At 34.2% G+C, this 19,763-nt stretch overlaps 1 protein-coding gene across 1 annotated transcript; it reads right to left on the bottom strand.

Moving 5' to 3' along the window:
* Positions 1 to 3,125: 3,125 nt before the first annotated feature.
* LOC128221222 (zinc finger protein 271-like) lies at positions 3,126 to 19,520 on the bottom strand. Its single transcript, XM_052929737.1, has 2 exons — positions 19,430 to 19,520; positions 3,126 to 5,229 (listed from the first exon to the last, which is right to left on the bottom strand). The coding sequence occupies exon 2, from the start codon at positions 5,221 to 5,223 to the stop codon at positions 4,105 to 4,107; it is 1,119 nt and encodes a 372-aa protein (XP_052785697.1). The 5' UTR covers positions 5,224 to 5,229; positions 19,430 to 19,520; the 3' UTR covers positions 3,126 to 4,104.
* Between the last annotated feature and the right edge of the window lie 243 nt (positions 19,521 to 19,763).

Genomic DNA, 19,763 nt, shown 5'->3' on the forward strand with positions numbered 1-19,763 from the left:
ACAGTCCGAAAATATAGCCTCAAAAACTGTTGCTTCAATAGTTTTATCTATATTGTACTTAAAATCAGCGTCCGGGTGTTCCTCGATATACCATGATTAAGTTTGGTATACGTTCGTATGCAAACTAATCTTTAATTGTGTTATAGTGTCACTCTTAAAATCGATCGAGTGGTTCCATCGAAAATCAATTTGCAATCATTTGTTGTTACTAGATAAATGCCAAGGCCGTCAAAACTTGGTATATTCCATTTAAATACCACATGCAATACGTTTTATTTACGGGCCTTGGTAACGAAAGCATAAGAAGCTACAACGGCGGTACAAACGAGTATGTACTGATTAGACGGTGGCTGTACAGCTAGATGGGTTTCTGAGAGAAGAAATATCATTTCCATAGACTTCCTGGCTGAGAAATTGATAACTGTTTCGAATATGGATTTAAAGTTTTTTAAAAGTTACTGAGTGGTAATTATTTTGATTTGTCTTTTTTTAGCTATTCACAGTTTATTCATGCGTTGCAGTTTTTACACTTTGTCTCTTTTAAAAAAAGTAGATTTGACTGTCGCTGAATCCTCTAATCCGAAAACATCTGTTATCTGTTCCTCTGCATACATCATGCATTTGATTACAAAAAGTGCCAATGTAAATTTATGATGGCATGCAAATAGCATTATAGTTTCACTGCTCCGATCACAGATGTGTGTGTAGCATTAAAGGTGGTATCATAGTCACCGATCCTCACACAGTTTTTTGTGCTGAAAAAAGGTAGCATCATAGTGTCACCGCTCCTCACACAGTTTTTTGTGCAGCATTAAAGGTGGTATCATAGTCACCGATCCTCGCACAGTTTTTTTGTGCTGCATTAAAGGTAGTATCATAGTTTCACCGCTCCTCACAGTTTTGTGTGCTGCATTTACGGTTGCAGCATAGTTTTACCGCTCTTCACACAGTTTTGTGTGCTACATTTGCGGTTGCAGCATAGTTTTACCGCTCCTCACAGTTTTGTGTACTGCATTTACGGTTGCAGCATAGTTTTACCGCTCCTCACAAGTTTTGTGTGCTGCATTTACGGTTGCAGCATAGTTTCACCGCTCCTCACACAGTTTTGTGTGCTGCATTTACGGTTGCATCATAATTTTACCGCTCCTCACACAGTTTTGTGTGCAGCATTCAAGTTGGTATCATGTTTGTTTTATATATCTTAGTAATTGTGTATGTATATCTGATAACCAGAGCTTCGTTAACATATAAAGATGGTTTAAATAAGTTCAACAAAGAACTTGAGGCTTCTAGTTTTCATATGTTTTTGAATTTCTTCCATATGTTCAATATAATTTAGCCAGAACTGCTTTTGGTGAACATTCGCAAACACTAACACTCACTGTCCGACGTCATTCGGATTAAACGCTGTTTCAACAGTAATTCTTGTCCTTTACCCAAAATTGAGCGATTAAGAGAAATAAAATATTGTTAAAATATACGGATGGTTTATGATAAAATGGTCCAATTGCAAATAAGGATACCAGACAACTGCGTTTATGATTGTAATAGTTGTTGTCGAACTGAGACCCTTTTTGTTGAGACGTTAAGCGTAGGAACGTTATATGCCCCGCTATTTGAGATATATTATTTCAAAATTGGTATGTTTTTCAATTACTTATTTCTGGTTCATACAAATACATAATTGCCCTATACGAAATATATCAATTAAAATCTTCATAATAATTAGGTAATAATACAAGTATATGGCCATGCTTAATGCATAGTTGGGTAACGTAGTTCCGACAATATATCATTAAAACTGTTATGTGAAATGAAATGTCATTATGTTTTCAAGTTTATCCATTTGTTAGAAATCAATTTATTAGAAGCTAAACATCCTCCGAAACGTTTCTGAGCTTGGGTGAATTTGGTTCTTTGTTTCGTAAACCTAGCTATAAAAACGTAACATACTAGGTTGGGCACAATTTATTAAATGCCAATAACACATTTCAAAAAGTTTGTTATAACGGTATAAGGCATACGTTGTTTTTGTATATTGGTACTTTGTTTTTATCAAACATATTTTTAAAATTTATTTTACATTTATCATGTTGGCTGGTCAATTTTGATCACCATTTATCTATTGTCTGCTACATGTTTATGGTGACCTACGTCAACTTCTATTTTCAACTTAAAGTTGTTCTCCTCTTGTTTGAATCGTTTCCTAAATATAAAATAATTACTTTCTTGTTATGTGAGGAGACTAGTTTGTATCTTGTAATGTGTGCAGGTCATTGAGTACTAGTACGTACCATTCAAAGGTTACAATGTAACATACTCAGACCACATGGTTTTTTCTTGATTTTGGGTTGTCCTATAACATTAATGGTGCCTGCCGCCAGGACATTTCGGACCATGGACATTACGAATCAGACATAACGGACCATATTTTGGGACTTTACGGACCACCTATAGGAACATACCGAACCATGATTAATATTTTCCATAACTTCAACGTTAAAAACAGTGTATTTTCGGGATGCTACAAAATGTGATAATTTGGCATACGATTGTGATAATTACTTTATTTAATAATAAATAAAAGAAATTCAATTAGGTCATAGTGCAATTCCATGTACATGTATTGACGAAACTAGTTCGCACATTTGTTTAAATTCATCACGGACCTATAAACCATGGATTGGCAACTCTCATCTGTGTTAATGCGATACTCTCAAACTCACGCGTGCAGCGGGATTTAATTTCGAGATCTTACCGTGTGGTCATTTTCGAGACGTCCGACATCGACCGAATATATACATGTAGGAAAACATTAATTAAAATTGACTCAAATGCGCGGTACTTTAATTTGAGTTGATAATTGAATTTGATTAAAATCACAGTTATTAATTATAATGCAATCTATAACGAACGAGGCATTATTAGCAGAGTTGGCGGAAATAACCGAAGATCGCCGTTAATCACCGATTGAAGATTCGGCGGAATTACGGATATTTGCCGAGCGCGCGCTAAGGATTGTGGGTAAATTATTATTTCTTATCGTTTCACCGATATGGGGCAGTTGCCAATCCATGGTTTATAGGTCCGTGAATGCATGAATAGGTCTAAAGACAAATATAATCGACAGCAACAGTCATGTCTATTTTAACACGAGAATTATTCTAACACAAAATACATCAGTAAAAACAAGAATGCATAATGAAACAAAGTTTGACTAATTATCTGTGAATCTTGAAAAGCATGGAAAGGTCAAGCGATTGTGACAATGTTATCTAAAGGCAGTAATATGCCAACATATTTGTCTCAGGTGTACCTTGTTGAAATAAAGTAGCAACTCATTAGTCACACATTTACGGCTTCTTTTATGTATAACTTCTTTTATGTGTTTGTAATTTTCGAGAAAACGCAGCAAAACATAAGTCACACATACATGTATGGCTTCTCTTCTGTGTGTCTTCTAATATGTTCAGGTAAATCACTTTTCAGACGGCAAGTAGTGCCACATTTCGTAAACCTTTATCATGTATGGCTTCTCTCCTGTGTGTCTTCTAATACGTTCATGAAAATCACTTCTTCGACGGCAGACAAAGCCACATTCCTTAAACCTTTATCATGTATCGCTTCTCTCTTGTGTGTCTTTTAAAACGTTCATGTAAATCACTTCTTCGACGGCAGACAGAGTCACATTTCTTAAACCTTTATCATGTATGGCTTCTTTCTCGTATGTTAAATGTTGTCGTAAATAGCTTTTCCGGGAGAACGCAGCCGCACATACCTTTAATGTGTATGGCTTCACTCCAGTGTGTCTTCTAAAAAGTTGTTGTAAATGACTTTTCAGAGAGAAGGCAGCAGCGTGTATCCCATGCGTGTATACATGTACGTAAGACTCTGTAACTGACCTTTCTGAGAGAAAGCTGCAGAACATACCTCACATTTGTATGGCTTCTCTGTTATGTGTGTTTTATGTTAATTTAAATCTTTACTCGACAAAAAGCATCATCATACACCTTACATGAGATATGGTTTCATTCCCGTGTGTAGTCGAAAATGTCTACATAAATATTTTTTCTAAGTGAAGGCAGTAGCACATTCCCCACACTTTTATGGCTTCTCCCCAGTATGTATTTTAATATGTCTGTGTAAATCACTTTTTTGATAAAAAGCAGCATCACACAACTCACATGAGTATGGCTTCACCCCCGAGTGTATTCTAAAATGTCTGTGAAAATCACTTTTCTGGGAGAAAGCAGCAGCACATACATCACACTGGTATGGTTTCTCCCCCGTGTGTATTCTTAAATGTCGTTGAAAATCATTTTTCTGACAGAAAGCAGCAGCACATATGTCACACATGAATGGCTTCTCCCCTGTGTGTCTTCTTATATGTTGTTGTAAATTACTTTTCCGAGAGAAAGTAGCCGCGCATACTTCACATTTGTATGGCTTCTCTCCTGTGTGTATTCTAATGTGTTGTCGTAAATTACTTTTCCGAGAGAAGGTAGCATCGCATACATCACACTTTAATGTACTCTCACCTGTGTGTACTTTTTTATGTTGATGTAAATCACTTTTCTGTGGGAAGGCAACATCACATACCACACACCTGTATGGCTTCTCTTCTGTGTGTATTCGGACATGTATTTTGAATTGATCTTTTCGAGAAAAGGCAGCAGCACATACCTCACACTTGTTAGGCTTCTCTCTGGAGTGTATTGTAATATGTCTATGTAAATCACTTTTCTGACAAAAAGCAGCATCACACACCGTACATTGGTATGGTTTCTTTCCCATGTGTATTCTAAAATGTCTATTTAAATCACTTTTCTTAGAGAATGCAGCATCACATTCCTCACACTTGTATGGCTTCTCTCCAGTATGTGTTCTTATATGTTGATATAAATGGCCTTGCTGGGAGAAAGCAACAGCACACATCTCACACTGATATGGCTTCTCTCCTGTATGTGTTCTTTTATGTTGTTGTAAATGACTTTTCTGGATGAAAGCAGCATCACATACCTCACACTTGTATGGCTTCTCCCCGGTATGTCCTCTTATATGTGGTTGTAAATTACTTTTCTTGGAGAAAGCAGCATCACATATTTCACACTTGTATGGCTTCTTTCCTGATTTTATTTTCATGTGACCCTTCAAATCAGATTTCCGATGAAACTTAGCCCCATTAACCTTACGTGGCTTATCTGCTGGCGTGTGCATGTCCATGTAAATCTGAAAGTATAGTACATGTTTCAGTGTTTGTTTCATATTTTGGGCAATAGAGGTTAAATAAGTCAGTTATTCTGCATATATTTTATTTCTCTTTTTTGGAAAAAAATACATATATATACAAATCAGGCATACAGTAGGTTCAAAGTTTGTGCTTTTTTGATGGACCTTCATTATTAACGGCAGTTCATTATTGCAATATATAATATGCATTTATATATATATATATATATATATATATATATATGTTGTTTTTTTCAAAACTGCAATGTACCTCCAACTTTATCAATAAACATTGGCCTGTCATGACTATGAATATTGAATTTTCATCGTAGTTGAAGTGTATAACATATGTTTAAAGAACTAAGTTTAAAGTAGGTCATCCACAAAGTCAAATAATACTTCTTATGTTTCACTTTACTGTCTACATCATTTATTATTATCAAACTGAACTCCCTATACTACCGCAAGGCGTGAAGAAAAGAGATTACTCTCAGGTGAAGTACATGCATATAGAACATATATTCTTTTGAAACATGCTGATGATCGTAGTAGAACAATAGTTTAAAGAATTCAGGTTTGATGCATTTAAGAAAAAAAAACTGAGCTGTCACAATATGTTACGAATGCCCCCAATGTGACCTTGTCTTTTTGATCAAATTTAGTATATAAAAAGGGTAGAAAATATCAATTAAAGGTACGTCAGGTCATTTTTAACTGCCTGAACCAATCATCATAATTCCGCCAAGATTTGACAACCTACACTTGTATGACCTTAAATGCAATGTGAGCTTGACTGAAGAGGTAGGGAGACCGGTCTTGCACGCGAAACGTCGTTTATGTATACCAGACACATGCTGCAGGTTATTTTAAAATCAGTCAATACATGAGGACGTTACAGCCCGCACACAGCCACCTGCGTTATGCCCTAATTTGCACCAGTCAATTGTATATACACTAAGTGACAATGGCATTAGAGGTAGCGACACATCGACTTTAAATGCCGAACACATGTGGCCAGATATTCTAAAATCCCTCAAATCATGAAAAAGTTACGGCCCTGACACCACCTTCGCTATGTCCTTATATTCAACATTCCATAGTATTTAAACAATATGTGTGACCTTGACCTTAGAGGTAGGGTCACGGTTCATACACGCGTGCCGTCGTTTTGGTAGGTCAATCATATGTGGCACGTTATTTAAAAACAAGTCCAAACATGAGAAAAAATAAATCCCGGACACAAACATAATACTCTTTGTCCTTATATGCAGCATTCGATAGTGTTCAAACACAAAGTGTGACCTTGACCTTAGTGGTAGGTACACGGGTCTTGAAATCGACACGGCGTCTTGTTAAGCCAAAACACATGTGGCAATTATTATTTTAAATATGTCCATACATGAGAAAGTTACACCTCTGTACTCTATGCCCTCTTAAACAGCATTCTATAGTATTTTAACGCTAAGTATGACCTTGATCTTTGAGGTAGGGACGCAGATCTTGAACACAACACGTCATCTTGGTATGTCTAACACATGTGGCAAGTAATTTTATAATGTGATCATACATACGAAAGCTACAGTCTGCACACAGCCACGTAAATTACTCTTAACTGTATGTCCAAATATACACCATTCCATGGATTTTGTGCAGTTTTAGACTGTTTCCTTTAATTGACGGATGTTCGCAATTAAATGCAGGTGCTTTTCACGACTGGAATAAAACAGTTTTCTGATACATTTTAAAAGGACCTCGGACACAATCTGCAGTACACGGATTTATTTCCATTATAACAATTATTAAAACACTTTCAAAATCATATATGTGTATTATTCTTAATTATATGTTTCATTTCCCGTTCTGCATGGTTGAAATTTTATTTATGTAACCTTTGTATATAACCATCAAGAAGAGTTAACGAACATATGATGTGTATCAAACCCCACATGATAAAGTAGATTATTTTGCTTAATAAGTAACTGAAACATATACATGTAAATTTTGTAGTAGGAATATTAGGCCTAAAAAAAAATTGTTTGGTTAGGGTTACATCCTTAAAAAAAATAGGTAGGGTAGGTAGGCTTTTTATTGGTTTAAACTTAATATTAAAAAGCAATTAAAAAAACACGAAATATTTTTTTTTTTTTTTTAGTTTTTCATTTTTTTTTTTCAAACTGACTATAAAAACGGTAGGGTCGGCGCCTATTCCGTAGGTAGGGTCGGGTAACCCGAACCAAATGTATTTTTTTTTAGGCCTTATTAAGGGTTTAAGAACACGCTCACTCGCATCTACCAAGACTTTACTGTTATTTGAAAAGGCTTCGTTCTTACAATACGCGATTTTGTTCTAAAGAGTGTTATTTAATCCCCAAGGTTTGAATATTTGACAAAATTTCATCACGGATGTTGTTATAACCAGATACAACCGTTTTGCACAAAATAATAAGGATTTTCTAAATTTATTTTTGCACAAAACGGTAAAAACAGTCAGATATAATTAACTCTTAAAGATATACATGTATTTGTTATTTCTAATTTTAAGTTAAAGTGATATTAAAGAGACATCATTACAAATCACCTAAGCATACTATTGACATCAGCCCTTGTAATGACAATCATTATGTAACCAGTAATTAACCCCAGCATATTTCGCTAGTGAATACCAGAATAAATTCCATCTAATTTGACTCTCAACAATATATTTACACCAGCATGATTCTTTCTCTTTAGCTCATGAAAATGGACTGATGTGCATCTAATCTTAAAGATCCATAAACTCCAGCATGATTTCCATCTCCTAAGCTCATGAATATGGATTGATTTCCATCTAATCTTAAAATCCATAAACGCCAACATAATTCCATCTCATTAGATCATGAATATCGACTGATTTCCATCAAATCTTAAAGATCCATAAACTCCGGCATGATTTCCATCTCCTTAGCTCATGAATATGGACTGATTCCCATCTAATCTTAAAGATCCATTAACTCCAGCATGATTTCCATCTCCTTAGCTCATGAATATGGACTGATTCCCATCTAATCTTGAAGATCCATAAACTCCAGCAAGATTTCCATCTCGTACGCTCATGAATTTGGACTGATTTCCATCTAATCTTAAAGAGCCATAAACTCCAGCATGATTTCCATCTCCTTAGCTCATGAATATGGACTGATTCCCATCTAATCTTAAAGATTCATAAACTCCAGCATGATTTCCATCTCCTTAGCTCATGAATTTGGACTGACTTCCATTTAATCTTAAAATCCATAAACTCCAACATGATTCCATCTCATTAGCTCATGAATATGGACTGATTTCCATCCAATCTTAAAATCCATAAACTCCAGCATGATTTCTATCTACTTAGCTCATGAATATGGACGGATTTCCATCTAAACTTAAAGATCCATCATCACCAGCATGATTTCCATCTCCTTAGCTCATGAATATGGACTGCTTTCCATCTAATTCTAAAGATCCATAAACGCCAGCATGATTTTCATATCCTTAGCTCATGAATATGAACTGAAATCCAACTTATCTTAAAGATCCATAAACTCCAGTATGATTCCATCTCCAAAGCTCAATAATATGGACTGATTTCCATCTTTTCTTAAAGATCCATTTAAACTACAGCATAATTTCCATCTCATTAGCTCATGAATATGGACTGATTTCGTTCTAATCTTAGAGATCCATAAATTCCTGCATAATTCCACTTCGATTCTACTTCGACCATGACTTTCACTATGGCTTCCTTTTACTATAAACAAATAATCAATACCAGTATTGATTCTATATGCTCTCTTAAATATCAGATTGATTATCATTGGTCATAAACATCAGAATGACAACTAAATTACAGAAAAATTTCCTCCACCTCAGATAAGTAGATCCAATAATTTAACAATGCTAGAAATTCGTATCTTGCCCACGGGCGAATATAAAATGCCAGTATGGAACTCCTTTTTAATGATCACCAGATTGTAATTACCTTGTGGCAATATTTAGATCGCTATTTAATTATTTCCTGCTTCAAATCTCACTATAAAAAAGTTTTTACGCACCTTTCAAGAAATAATGCTTTACTCTCCTCAGAACTATTTGAAGACTGATTTGACTTTTAACATAATCTGAATCACTGTACGCATATCCATGACAACCACGAAATGCCATAAATCTATACGCATTCATTTTGACTGCGCACAAGAGTTCCAGCGAAATATACATTTCTTCTTAATTTTGTTTCACTGAGGTGTGAGAAAAAGCATCTACCATAGCCGATCGTGTAAGATAGGTTCATCCCGACCCTCGCACAGGGTGTTTTGCGGAAACTCGGTAAACCTGGTTTCCACAAAACACCCCACACTTCGGTCGGAATGAACCTATCTTACACTCTCGGCCATGGAAGATACTTATACAGTTATAATCTACATCTTAATAATCACATGAATATCAGAATGGTTTCAATCGTTTCCCTATCAAGTAGTTATTTAGTACAAAGCATGTCAGCCATGGCAATTATGACATCATCTACTTACATATAATGACTTAACAAACTATTCATACTACCTAGCCAGTCACAACAAGAGCTGTAACAGAGACAGCGCGCTTGACTATTCCGCCGCTTTTCAGTGTAAGGATTGAAAAGTTTTGGCGAAACATGCATGGATTTCTATTAGATAAGATTTCAATGTAATACATGATGTGCGGAAATATTAACATAAATGTGGTTACATGCAAAATTTTAACCAGATTTTTTAAGTGTAATAATAAAGGGCCATTATTTGCAAAACACAGTTATCTAACTTGATTATTCAATTAGGTTGGGTGGTTGAATTCCATTGTATAAAGTCTCAATGCAATACATCAAGTAGTTGCCGAGATATTATCCTATGTGTGCTAACATGCAAGACCTTAACCAGAATTTCTAAGTCACATAATAAAGGGGCAAAAATTATATAATCTGAAAGATAGAGTTATCTTACTTGATTAAATAAGAAGGTTAAATGGTTGGGAGCCTGTGTGTAAAGTTTCAATGCAATACATGATGTATTTCATAATTTGCTGAAGCATTGACTTAAAAGTGGTTACATGCAAAACCTTAACCAGAATTTCTATGTTGAATATAAAGGGGGCCATTATTTAAATTTAATGCAAACTAGAGTTACCTAACTTGATTATTTAAGTAGATTGGATGGTTGAGTACCATTTTGTAAAGTATCAATGCAATTCATCCAGTAGTTGCTGAGATATTAACCTATGTGTGCTTACATGCAAAAACTTAACCAGAATTTCTGAGTCAAATAATAAAGGGCAATTATTTGCATTAAATGCAAACTAGAGTTATCTAACTTGGTAAATTAAGTAGGTTAGTTGGTTAAGTACCATTGTATCAAGTCTCAATGCAATACCTCAAGCAATTGCTGAGATATTAACCTATGTGTGCTTGCACACAAAACCTTAACCAGAATTTCTAAGTCAAATAATAAAGGCCTTTTATTTTAATTAAATGCAAAGAAGAGTTATCTAACTTGGTTAATTGAGTAGGTTGGATGGTTGAGTACCATTGTATCAAGTTTCAATGCAAAACCTCAAGTAGTTGCTAAGATATTAACCTATGTGTGCTTGCACGCAAAACCTTAACCAAGGGGTGACGCCGACGCCGACGCTTGGGTGAGTAGTATAGCTCTCCTTATTCTTCGAATAGTCGAGCTAAAAACCAGTATGGCTTAACTGACATAGCTTTGGTTTCAATCTTTTTCCTATCAAGTAGTTACTTATTACAAAGCATGTCAACCATGGCAATTATGACATCATCTACTTACATTTAATGACTTAACAAACTATTCATACTACTTAGCCAGTCACCAACACCAGCATGGCTTAAGTGACACGGCTTTGGTTTCAATATTTTTCCTTTCAAGTAGTTACTTAGTACAAAGCATGTCAACCATGGCAATTATGACATCATCTACTTACATTTAATGACTTAACAAACTATTCATACTACTTAGCCAGTCACCAACACCAGCATGGCTTAAGTGGCATAGCTTTGGTTTCAATAGTTTTCCTTTCAAGTAGTTACATAGTACAAAGCATGTCAACCATGGCAATTATGACATCATCTACTTACATTTAATGACTTAACAAACTATTCATACTACTTAGCCAGTCACAAACACCAGCATGGCTTAACTGACATAGCTTTGGTTTCAATATTTTTCCTTTCAAGTAGTTACTTAGTACAAAGCATGTCAACCATGACAATTATGACATCATCTACTTACATTTAATGACTTAACAAACTATTCATTCTACTTAGCCAGTCACAAACACCAGCATGGCTTAACTGACATAGCTTTGGTTTCAATCTTTTTCCTATCAAGTAGTTACTTAGTACAAAGCATGTCAACCATGGCAATTATGACATCATCTACTTACATTTAATGACTTAACAAATTATTCATACTACTTAGCCAGTCACAAACACCAGCATGGCTTAACTGACATGGCTTTGGTTTCAATATTTTTCCTTTCAAGTAGTTACTTAGTACAAAGCATGTCAACCATGGCAATTATGACATCATCTACTTACATTTAATGACTTAACAAACTATTCATACTACCTAGCCAGTCACAAACACCAGCATGGATTAACTGACATAGCTTTGGTTTCAATCTTTTTCCTATCAAGTAGTTACTTAGTACAACGCATGTCAACCATGGCAATTATGACATCACCTACTTACATATAATGACTTAACAAACTATCCATACTACCTAGCCAGTCACAAACACCAGCATGGCTTAACTGACATAGCTTTGGTTTCAATCCTTTTCCTATGAAGTAGTATGACATCATCTCGCACTCTCATAAAATTGAATGTTTTGACAACTGTTTTATTTCTTGTCTTGGAATGAGCCAATTTTTATGGCGACAATCCATGGAAACAAGTTATATAAGAATGCTGACAAAAAATTAGAAAACAGATTTTTATATTTAAGCTCAAACATTGATGTTTTATGTATTTTTCTTAAACCGTAAGTAAAGGTTTAAGCCATACAACATTAATTTTCTTACAGAAATATGAAAATCTACAATCTGATTTTTGTCAGCAATCTTACATCATTGGGTTGCAGATATTTACGTAATAATTTGCTCTTTCCAAGACAAAAATTAAAAAAGTTGTAAAAATGGTATATTTGTGAGAGTGCAGCTTTAAGGAATGTTTAGCATGACAATCCCCTGCTGTTCATCTTCTGCTAATTGCACTGATGTCACAGTAGGGGCCAACTTCCTGTGTATTTTTTTTTTGGCTCTGAGGGCCATTTAGGGTCCATTTCCATAATAAAACGTCTAAAACTACACAGCAGCATACTCAGATCGGAGATCTGATAAGACAATTAGGCAATAATATAAAGATCAATTCACAGAGGTTGTTTAATAGACACAGTTTCTTTTTTTTTTTTTTTTTTTGTTGGGGGGGGGGGGGGGGGGTCACTTATAAAAAGATTAAACTAGGCCTTTAAATAGAATTACTTCTGTGGTAGTCATAAACATTCAGGCATGATTGCAAACTAAATAGCTCATGAATATTAGAATGACTTCTCATATATACTTCTTAGAATTTAATGAACACCATCATGACTTTAACTACAAAGTTCATGAATATATCCAAATGACCAAAAGCTTTACTGTACTTCTTGGCTAGTCAAAATCATCAGAACTCCAGAGTTCATAAATACCAAAATGACTTTAACTGGATCTACTTCGTCATAAACACTATATTGCTCATGAATATCAGAATGTCTTCCATATGATTAAGTTCCCACCAGAACAACTTTGAACTTGAGACCTCAAAAATGTTGAAAAGAACCTTCTTCTTTGCTATTGAAAATCACTCAATCAAGTGAAAACTTATGAATATCACATAAACAAAATGAAAGGGGGAATTTATTCTTGACTAAATATCCAGAAATGCGAATAAACCAGTTGGAAAATGCTTGCCACTCGATATATGCTGTAAAACTTGTCGCCTAAATAATGCAAACTTACTTCGACATAAACACGCCGGGTATTCATTGGAGCCATAACGTTTTGTTATGAAATGAAACTGCTCCAACGCTTTGGAGTATTTCAACACATAACAAAATGTTATGTCTCCAATGATTACCCGGCGTGATAAAGAAACCATAAAATATAGACAAAAAAATAATAATATTCCAAATGATAACTTCAAAGAGAAACAAAATTCTTAAAGAAAAGTCCATTGTTTTCCTGTTTTCTACTTTTGTCTCAAAAACATGTTAAATAATAATGATGTCATCAATGATGCCATAAAATATTGGAGTTACAACCCATCTCAATGTTATATTGACAAAAAGTTTTCTGTGCAGTGTTTCGTCCTGAACGGTATGCAACTCTATCAGTGTAACAGGCAGACATTTCCAGTAGATAGAAAGTTAAAGTTGATGTGTAGGGTTCGGGAATAATGTCCTGGTGGAATTAGGTTGATGTTGATAAGACACCAACTACAATAAGGCTTATCCATAAGCTGACCAATAACCTAATCAAATAGTTCAGATCATCGGCCATAAAAACCTGAACAATTATAGCAGATTAAAAACCAACCACCAGGCCATGGTAACTTCCGACATCATGAAAATCTACACTGAATTCAACAAATACATGTACATGTATCCCCTATATCTTAATCATAGTTATAGATTAGCAATTTAGCCTGTTTCAAGCCTTGTATAAGTGACCCCCCATCAGTGTATAGTACACAACCGTTCAGTCTGTGTATTAACTTTAATCTACTTTCCTTGATCCCTCTTAAATCAGGTCTGCGATCTGAGTATCCTGCTGTGCAGTTTGAGAGGTTTTATTAAAGAAATGGACCCTAAATGGCCCTGAGCCAATAAACGAATACACAGGCAATTTGCCCCTACTGTGACACCAGTGCAATTAGCAGAAGATGCACAGCAGATGATTATCATGCCAAATGTTCCTTAAACTAGGTCTTTAAGATTGACGTTTACAAAAATTGTGATAATATTATAATATATTGTGTATAAAAAGGAATTTCTGAAAATCCTGAATTAATATTTTCATATCAGTTTATCAATGGCTTGTAGCTAAAACAAATACTTCTTAATTATTCAGATGTTTAAATCCAACACATTTATATAATATAACACTATTTAGAAATTTCCATTTTAATATTTTGGCTAACAAATACATTTACTATATTTAATTAAGTATAATTAATGTTTTTATTACTTTTTCCATTAACATTAAATTAAGAAATAGACAAATATGACCAGTAAAAAATTAATGACTAGTAGAAAGCCAATGTCTTTGTCAAATAGCCCAGTAAAATCACTTTACATCAAAAAGTCGTCAAAAAAATATCAATTGTTTTATCACAAGTTAAAGGGGCTATACACCGTATGATAAAATCGCAAAATAAAAAAAATAAAAATCGTTGAAAACTGACATTAACTTGGTATCGATGTGTACAATGCATTGAAACTAGAAGTTTACTAATTGCAGTGCCACATAGTTTACAATTGATTTATTTTTCGCAGTTTTTTTGGTATTTTTCCATAAAAAAAGATTACTAGGTAAACTATGTCTATCTAGTAGAATTCATTCTTATGAGTGATTGGCTAGTCGATGTTATCACGTGATATTACCAAATTAGGTATAGCTTAAATATTCCAACAGCTTAGGGAAAGCCTTCGTAGCACAGTGAATACAACACTGGACTGCAATTTTGGCGACACTGATTCGAACCCCATCTCCGACTCAATTTTTTTTTACACTTTGGTATTATTTTTTTTTAATTATGATATTAAAGAGCAAACATTTTATTTAGTAATTGTCATGAGATTAGTTACAGAAAAAATATTTTTTGGTGCCAATCTGGTGTATAGTCTCTTTAAACAATGAAATAGGATAGAAAATGCTAATATATAGAGGATCTGACACTCGTTGTCATTTAATACCAATTTTTATTAAACGAGTTCAGGAAAACTGTTAGTAAGCGAGCCTTTGGCGAGCTTACTAACAGTTTTCCTGGACGAGTTTAATAAAAATTGGTATTAAATGACAACGAGTGTCAGATTCTTTTTATCACATGCTTTTTCCGGTATAAAATGGCAAACAAAACCCTACCTGTTTCACCTGCGAGGCTTATGAGCCGAATATCACCAAGTGTTGTCATTTCCCGCGCTACATACATTGCAGGAATGTAGTACCAGGATTTATTTAAAACAGCATATATACCCGATCGTTTTAATTCCGTTTATTTAAGAATGCATTCTCAGATGATATCCAGTAAAAATCACACTGTAAACACTTTAATTTTAACGAAATCTTTCTTTCTGTTATACCGGAAGTGAACATAAACATCATGACGTCATCTAGTAGATGTGACGTCATAAAGTTTATGTTCATTTTCGGTTAAAATAAACTAAATTTTGGACGCTTTTAAATTTGCTTTTTCAAGATATCAAGACGACATACTTTGTTATCCTCTTAATATTTAGAAAGAAATTCAACTACTCTAACAAAACAAATATTTATTATAGAAATAAAATAAGAATTGAAGGTTTGGTACACAGGAATATTACCAATAAGCAGTTCCTTTTTGCCAATTAACTTTTTATATAAATGCGGAGCGATATATTTTTTGACCAATAGAAGAAGAGCAATGTTATATTACACATGTGTAATATAAAAAAATATGTGATGGTTATATTAAACCGGAAACAAGGTGTAGCATGTGATAAAATGATATAAGTGATAATAAACTTATATTAAAGCAAGGGCAATCTGAGTTGAAGGCTACACACTTTGTGTGTGTGTTTTTTTTTCAGCATTAGGCTTAAAAACAAATGTTTGTTTCTGGTTATATGCCCAAAAAGTATCGGGTCGGTACGTAGTGTTTTTTTTCATTGGTTTTAGTCAGCAGACAGGGCTGCAACTTCCACATCTTCTTTTCAGCCATGTTTTCATAGAAAAGGTATTTTATAGGTTGTCCTAGTTCTACACACTATTTGTTTGAATCCCAATGCAAAATGAGTGCAGGGGTATACATTTTCTGCAGTCAGGCATGTTAATTTCAAAGCCATTCCGGTCTACTCAAGGGAAATTTTGTTGTCAGGAAAAAAGGACTAATGCACTGGTTGGTGCTGAAAAAATATCTAGTTGTGAAATTTAGCAAATGGCATATTTTTGGACAATTTTTTTGGCTACCGGATTTTTTTGGGGCAAGTGATTTTTTTTGGCAATAAAATGTTTCGGTAGGGTAACCAGAAACAAACCTATTTTTTGTTTAGGACTTAGTTGCACCTGGCATAAGGCCACCAGGATCGCATACTGAAACCAAATTGGAAAAAAATTACAGAGTGTCCTGCACATTTAAAAAATATTTATTTTTATTATTTGACCTAACATTAATATGCAATTTATCAGGGTTTTTTTTAATGCCTTTTGCGTCAATGTGCTTTGGCTTTGAAACATCGCTCCTGAATTGCCACATACATAATAGAAAAAATGAAAATAATTATCAATGAATTAGTGACACAATACATATTGTGAAAATGTGTGACTGCAATCTTGGGTCATACTAAAATATATACAATCTATTATAGGATGCATTTGTTTTTATATATTTTAACAATAAAATGTAGTATGAGTGGCCCAAAACGGCATCAAAACTATTTGTACTTGTAGGATTCGCAATATATAAAATCTTAAAAATATATCTGTTCGTGAAAGTGATACACGTCAACTTACTCTACAGGACACATTGAGTTACACGACAAATAAAATGGGGGATAAATTTAATATCTTGAAATGAATAGAATTATGATTAGTAGTACAATAAGTTGTACTACACTTCTTGTGTACACAGTAGTATAAAACATTGATTTTTTAAAGCTGCACTCTCACAGATTTAACGTTTTGACAACCTTTTTATTTTTTGTCTTGGAACGAGCCAATTTTGCAAAAATGTATGGACACCAGTTTCATAAGACTGCTGACAAAAAAAATGGACCACAGATTTTTATATTCAAGTTCAAAAATTTAAGTTTTAGCCATAAAACATTTTCAAACAGAAATATGAAAAGCTGCGATCTGTTCTTTAGTCAGCAATCTTTTATCATTGGTTTGCAGATATTTACACAAAAATTTGCTCTTTCCAAGACAAACAAATAAAAAGAGTTGTAAAAACAGTATATCTGTGAGAGTGCAGCTTTAAGAGATGTTTGAAATAGTTTAAAATTGACCAAAAAAGAGATATTTATATGATATATTTTTTTAAATATGATTAACAAGATTAATGCACCCACTATGTTTAAGACAAATTTAAGTTAATACTGACTATTACAATTTTTCTTTCTATCCTCACTCGGTTGTACAGTGGAAACTCACTAAACCGGATCTCCACAAAACCGGAATCCTCGGTATACCGGACTTTTTCAGAGTACCGGTTTTCCCCTTCTATTTTCAATGTAAAAAAATCTCTACAAAACTGGAACCCCGGAATTCCGGATACCGGACAAAAAATCGAGAAAATTTGTTAGTTGTCAACATAATTTTACCTCACAAAACCGGACGTTTATTTATTCAAATATGTCAAAATAATTTTGTGAATTAGGAATTCGCGAATCGCGTGTCACTTTGTTTTGACAGCCGGTGCGTCGTTAAATATTACACCTGTGATGTTGTGTTAACTCAATAATCGATAATGATGATTGCGCTGTGGATTGACTGTCGCGCGATAATCAAACTTGTGAAAAGAAAATTGATTGAAACAATAATTTGTTTGTTGCAAAAAATAAAGAACAAGAAACGGTTATTTAGTGATCATTTTGCAGGGTTGTTTTATCTAAAGACTTCTATGATTAAATCAAATTAGAGCGGTGCATTAAATAAACTATCAAACATACTAAACAAGCATTAAATAACGCGAGTTGTTTTATTTCAAGACTTTGAAAAGAGATGATTATAAAAACGCAGAAATGTTTAATTTAATCATGTCTCAACCTCCGTCTAAACGTCGGAGAATTGAACTGTCCCTAGAGGACAAAAGCCTTTAAATGTTAACTCAGTTAATATTTTGAGTAAACTTACTCCGTACATAGAATCCTCACTAAACCGGAATCCTCACTAAACCGGAAATTTTGCTCAGTCCGGACCTTGTCCGGTTTAGTGAGTTTCCACTGTACTTTGGAACAGTTGGCAAAATCAATTTGTCACTATCCCCACCCCTGACACATTGAAGGTGGCTGTGGTAACTAGAGCATTCGATAAGCCAGCAATTTTTGGATCTTTGTTTTATCCTTCTACCTGTTCTCCTAGTCTAAAATAATAGACATGTTATACGGGATTCTTCCAATCCCTAACGTCTAAACGGGTTTGTGCAAAAAACGGAAATGTTTGAAAAGTATTGAAATTGTATTAAATGAAGTATTTTATGGTTGAAATGGATAATAAAGGCTTATATTCATATTTTACCATGGAAGTGCAAAGCTATTTTGCACAAAACAAGCATTTAATGCATTAAAACACATTATTTACCTTTCCAATAAAAACGAAAGTTGGCTGACACAGTCAACAATTATGCCAAGCGGAACAACTTGCCCCAATCGTAATAACTTGGCCAACCCCGACAAGCTTCATTAACCTCGTTAATACAATCGTAACAATTCGGCCATGGCCGAAATGTTCCAATTGTTATAAAATGGTGTACTCAGCCTTGCAGGTGCCCTTCATGTACATATCGTTATGTTTTGACAGAATGAAATGAAGAAAAACCCATCAAACTCATAATTATTCGTTGGATATTTTTTTTTTTTGTACGGAACTAACATAAAATAACAATATCTGGTAATATATCTTGTTTTTATGATATTTTGTTTTTATGATATTTTATAGACGCAATATGCTTTAATCTGGAATCCCGATCGGAATAACTACCCACTTTTGGTACAAAACAATTTGTACATGAAGGATTTGCCATATCAAAAATCGAAAAAAAAAATCCGTCAACATACATTTATTTGGACTGCCTGTTCCCCAATCTCTCTTTATAATGTTACTTCAATTGCGTTTTCTTTAATACTCCCTGATGTTGGTTCTCAGTGGACCACTTAACATATGGCGTTTAATACTTACATGTACAGAAAACTGTTAGGATATATCGATGAAACGGTTCAAACAACGTTTAGGTTGAGGAATAAAATTGGCGCAGTCCACCATTACTCGGTAACAGACAACAATAAAATGTTTGTATGGAGCGGTCAACACTCTATGAGTTGTGTCTATGGAGTTCCTCGCAGCGGTTACGTCCCATGTTGAAAATGGTTTAAAAGGCCCATTTACAAACACAATGAAATATAAATAAATAAATAAAACATGCTGACATAAATGTTTGAATGCCTAAGTTTGGAGCCTTGAGTAGTCTAAAATAATAGACGTGTTATACGGGATTCTTCCAATCCCTAACGTC

The sequence above is a fragment of the Mya arenaria genome, chromosome 16 (genome assembly GCF_026914265.1).
Source record: "Mya arenaria isolate MELC-2E11 chromosome 16, ASM2691426v1".
Taxonomy (NCBI): domain Eukaryota; kingdom Metazoa; phylum Mollusca; class Bivalvia; order Myida; family Myidae; genus Mya; species Mya arenaria.

Bases quoted from the DNA above. Each gene is read 5' to 3' on its own strand.
- LOC128221222 (XM_052929737.1), bottom strand. From the start codon at position 5,223: ATGGACATGCACACGCCAGCAGATAAGCCACGTAAGGTTAATGGGGCT.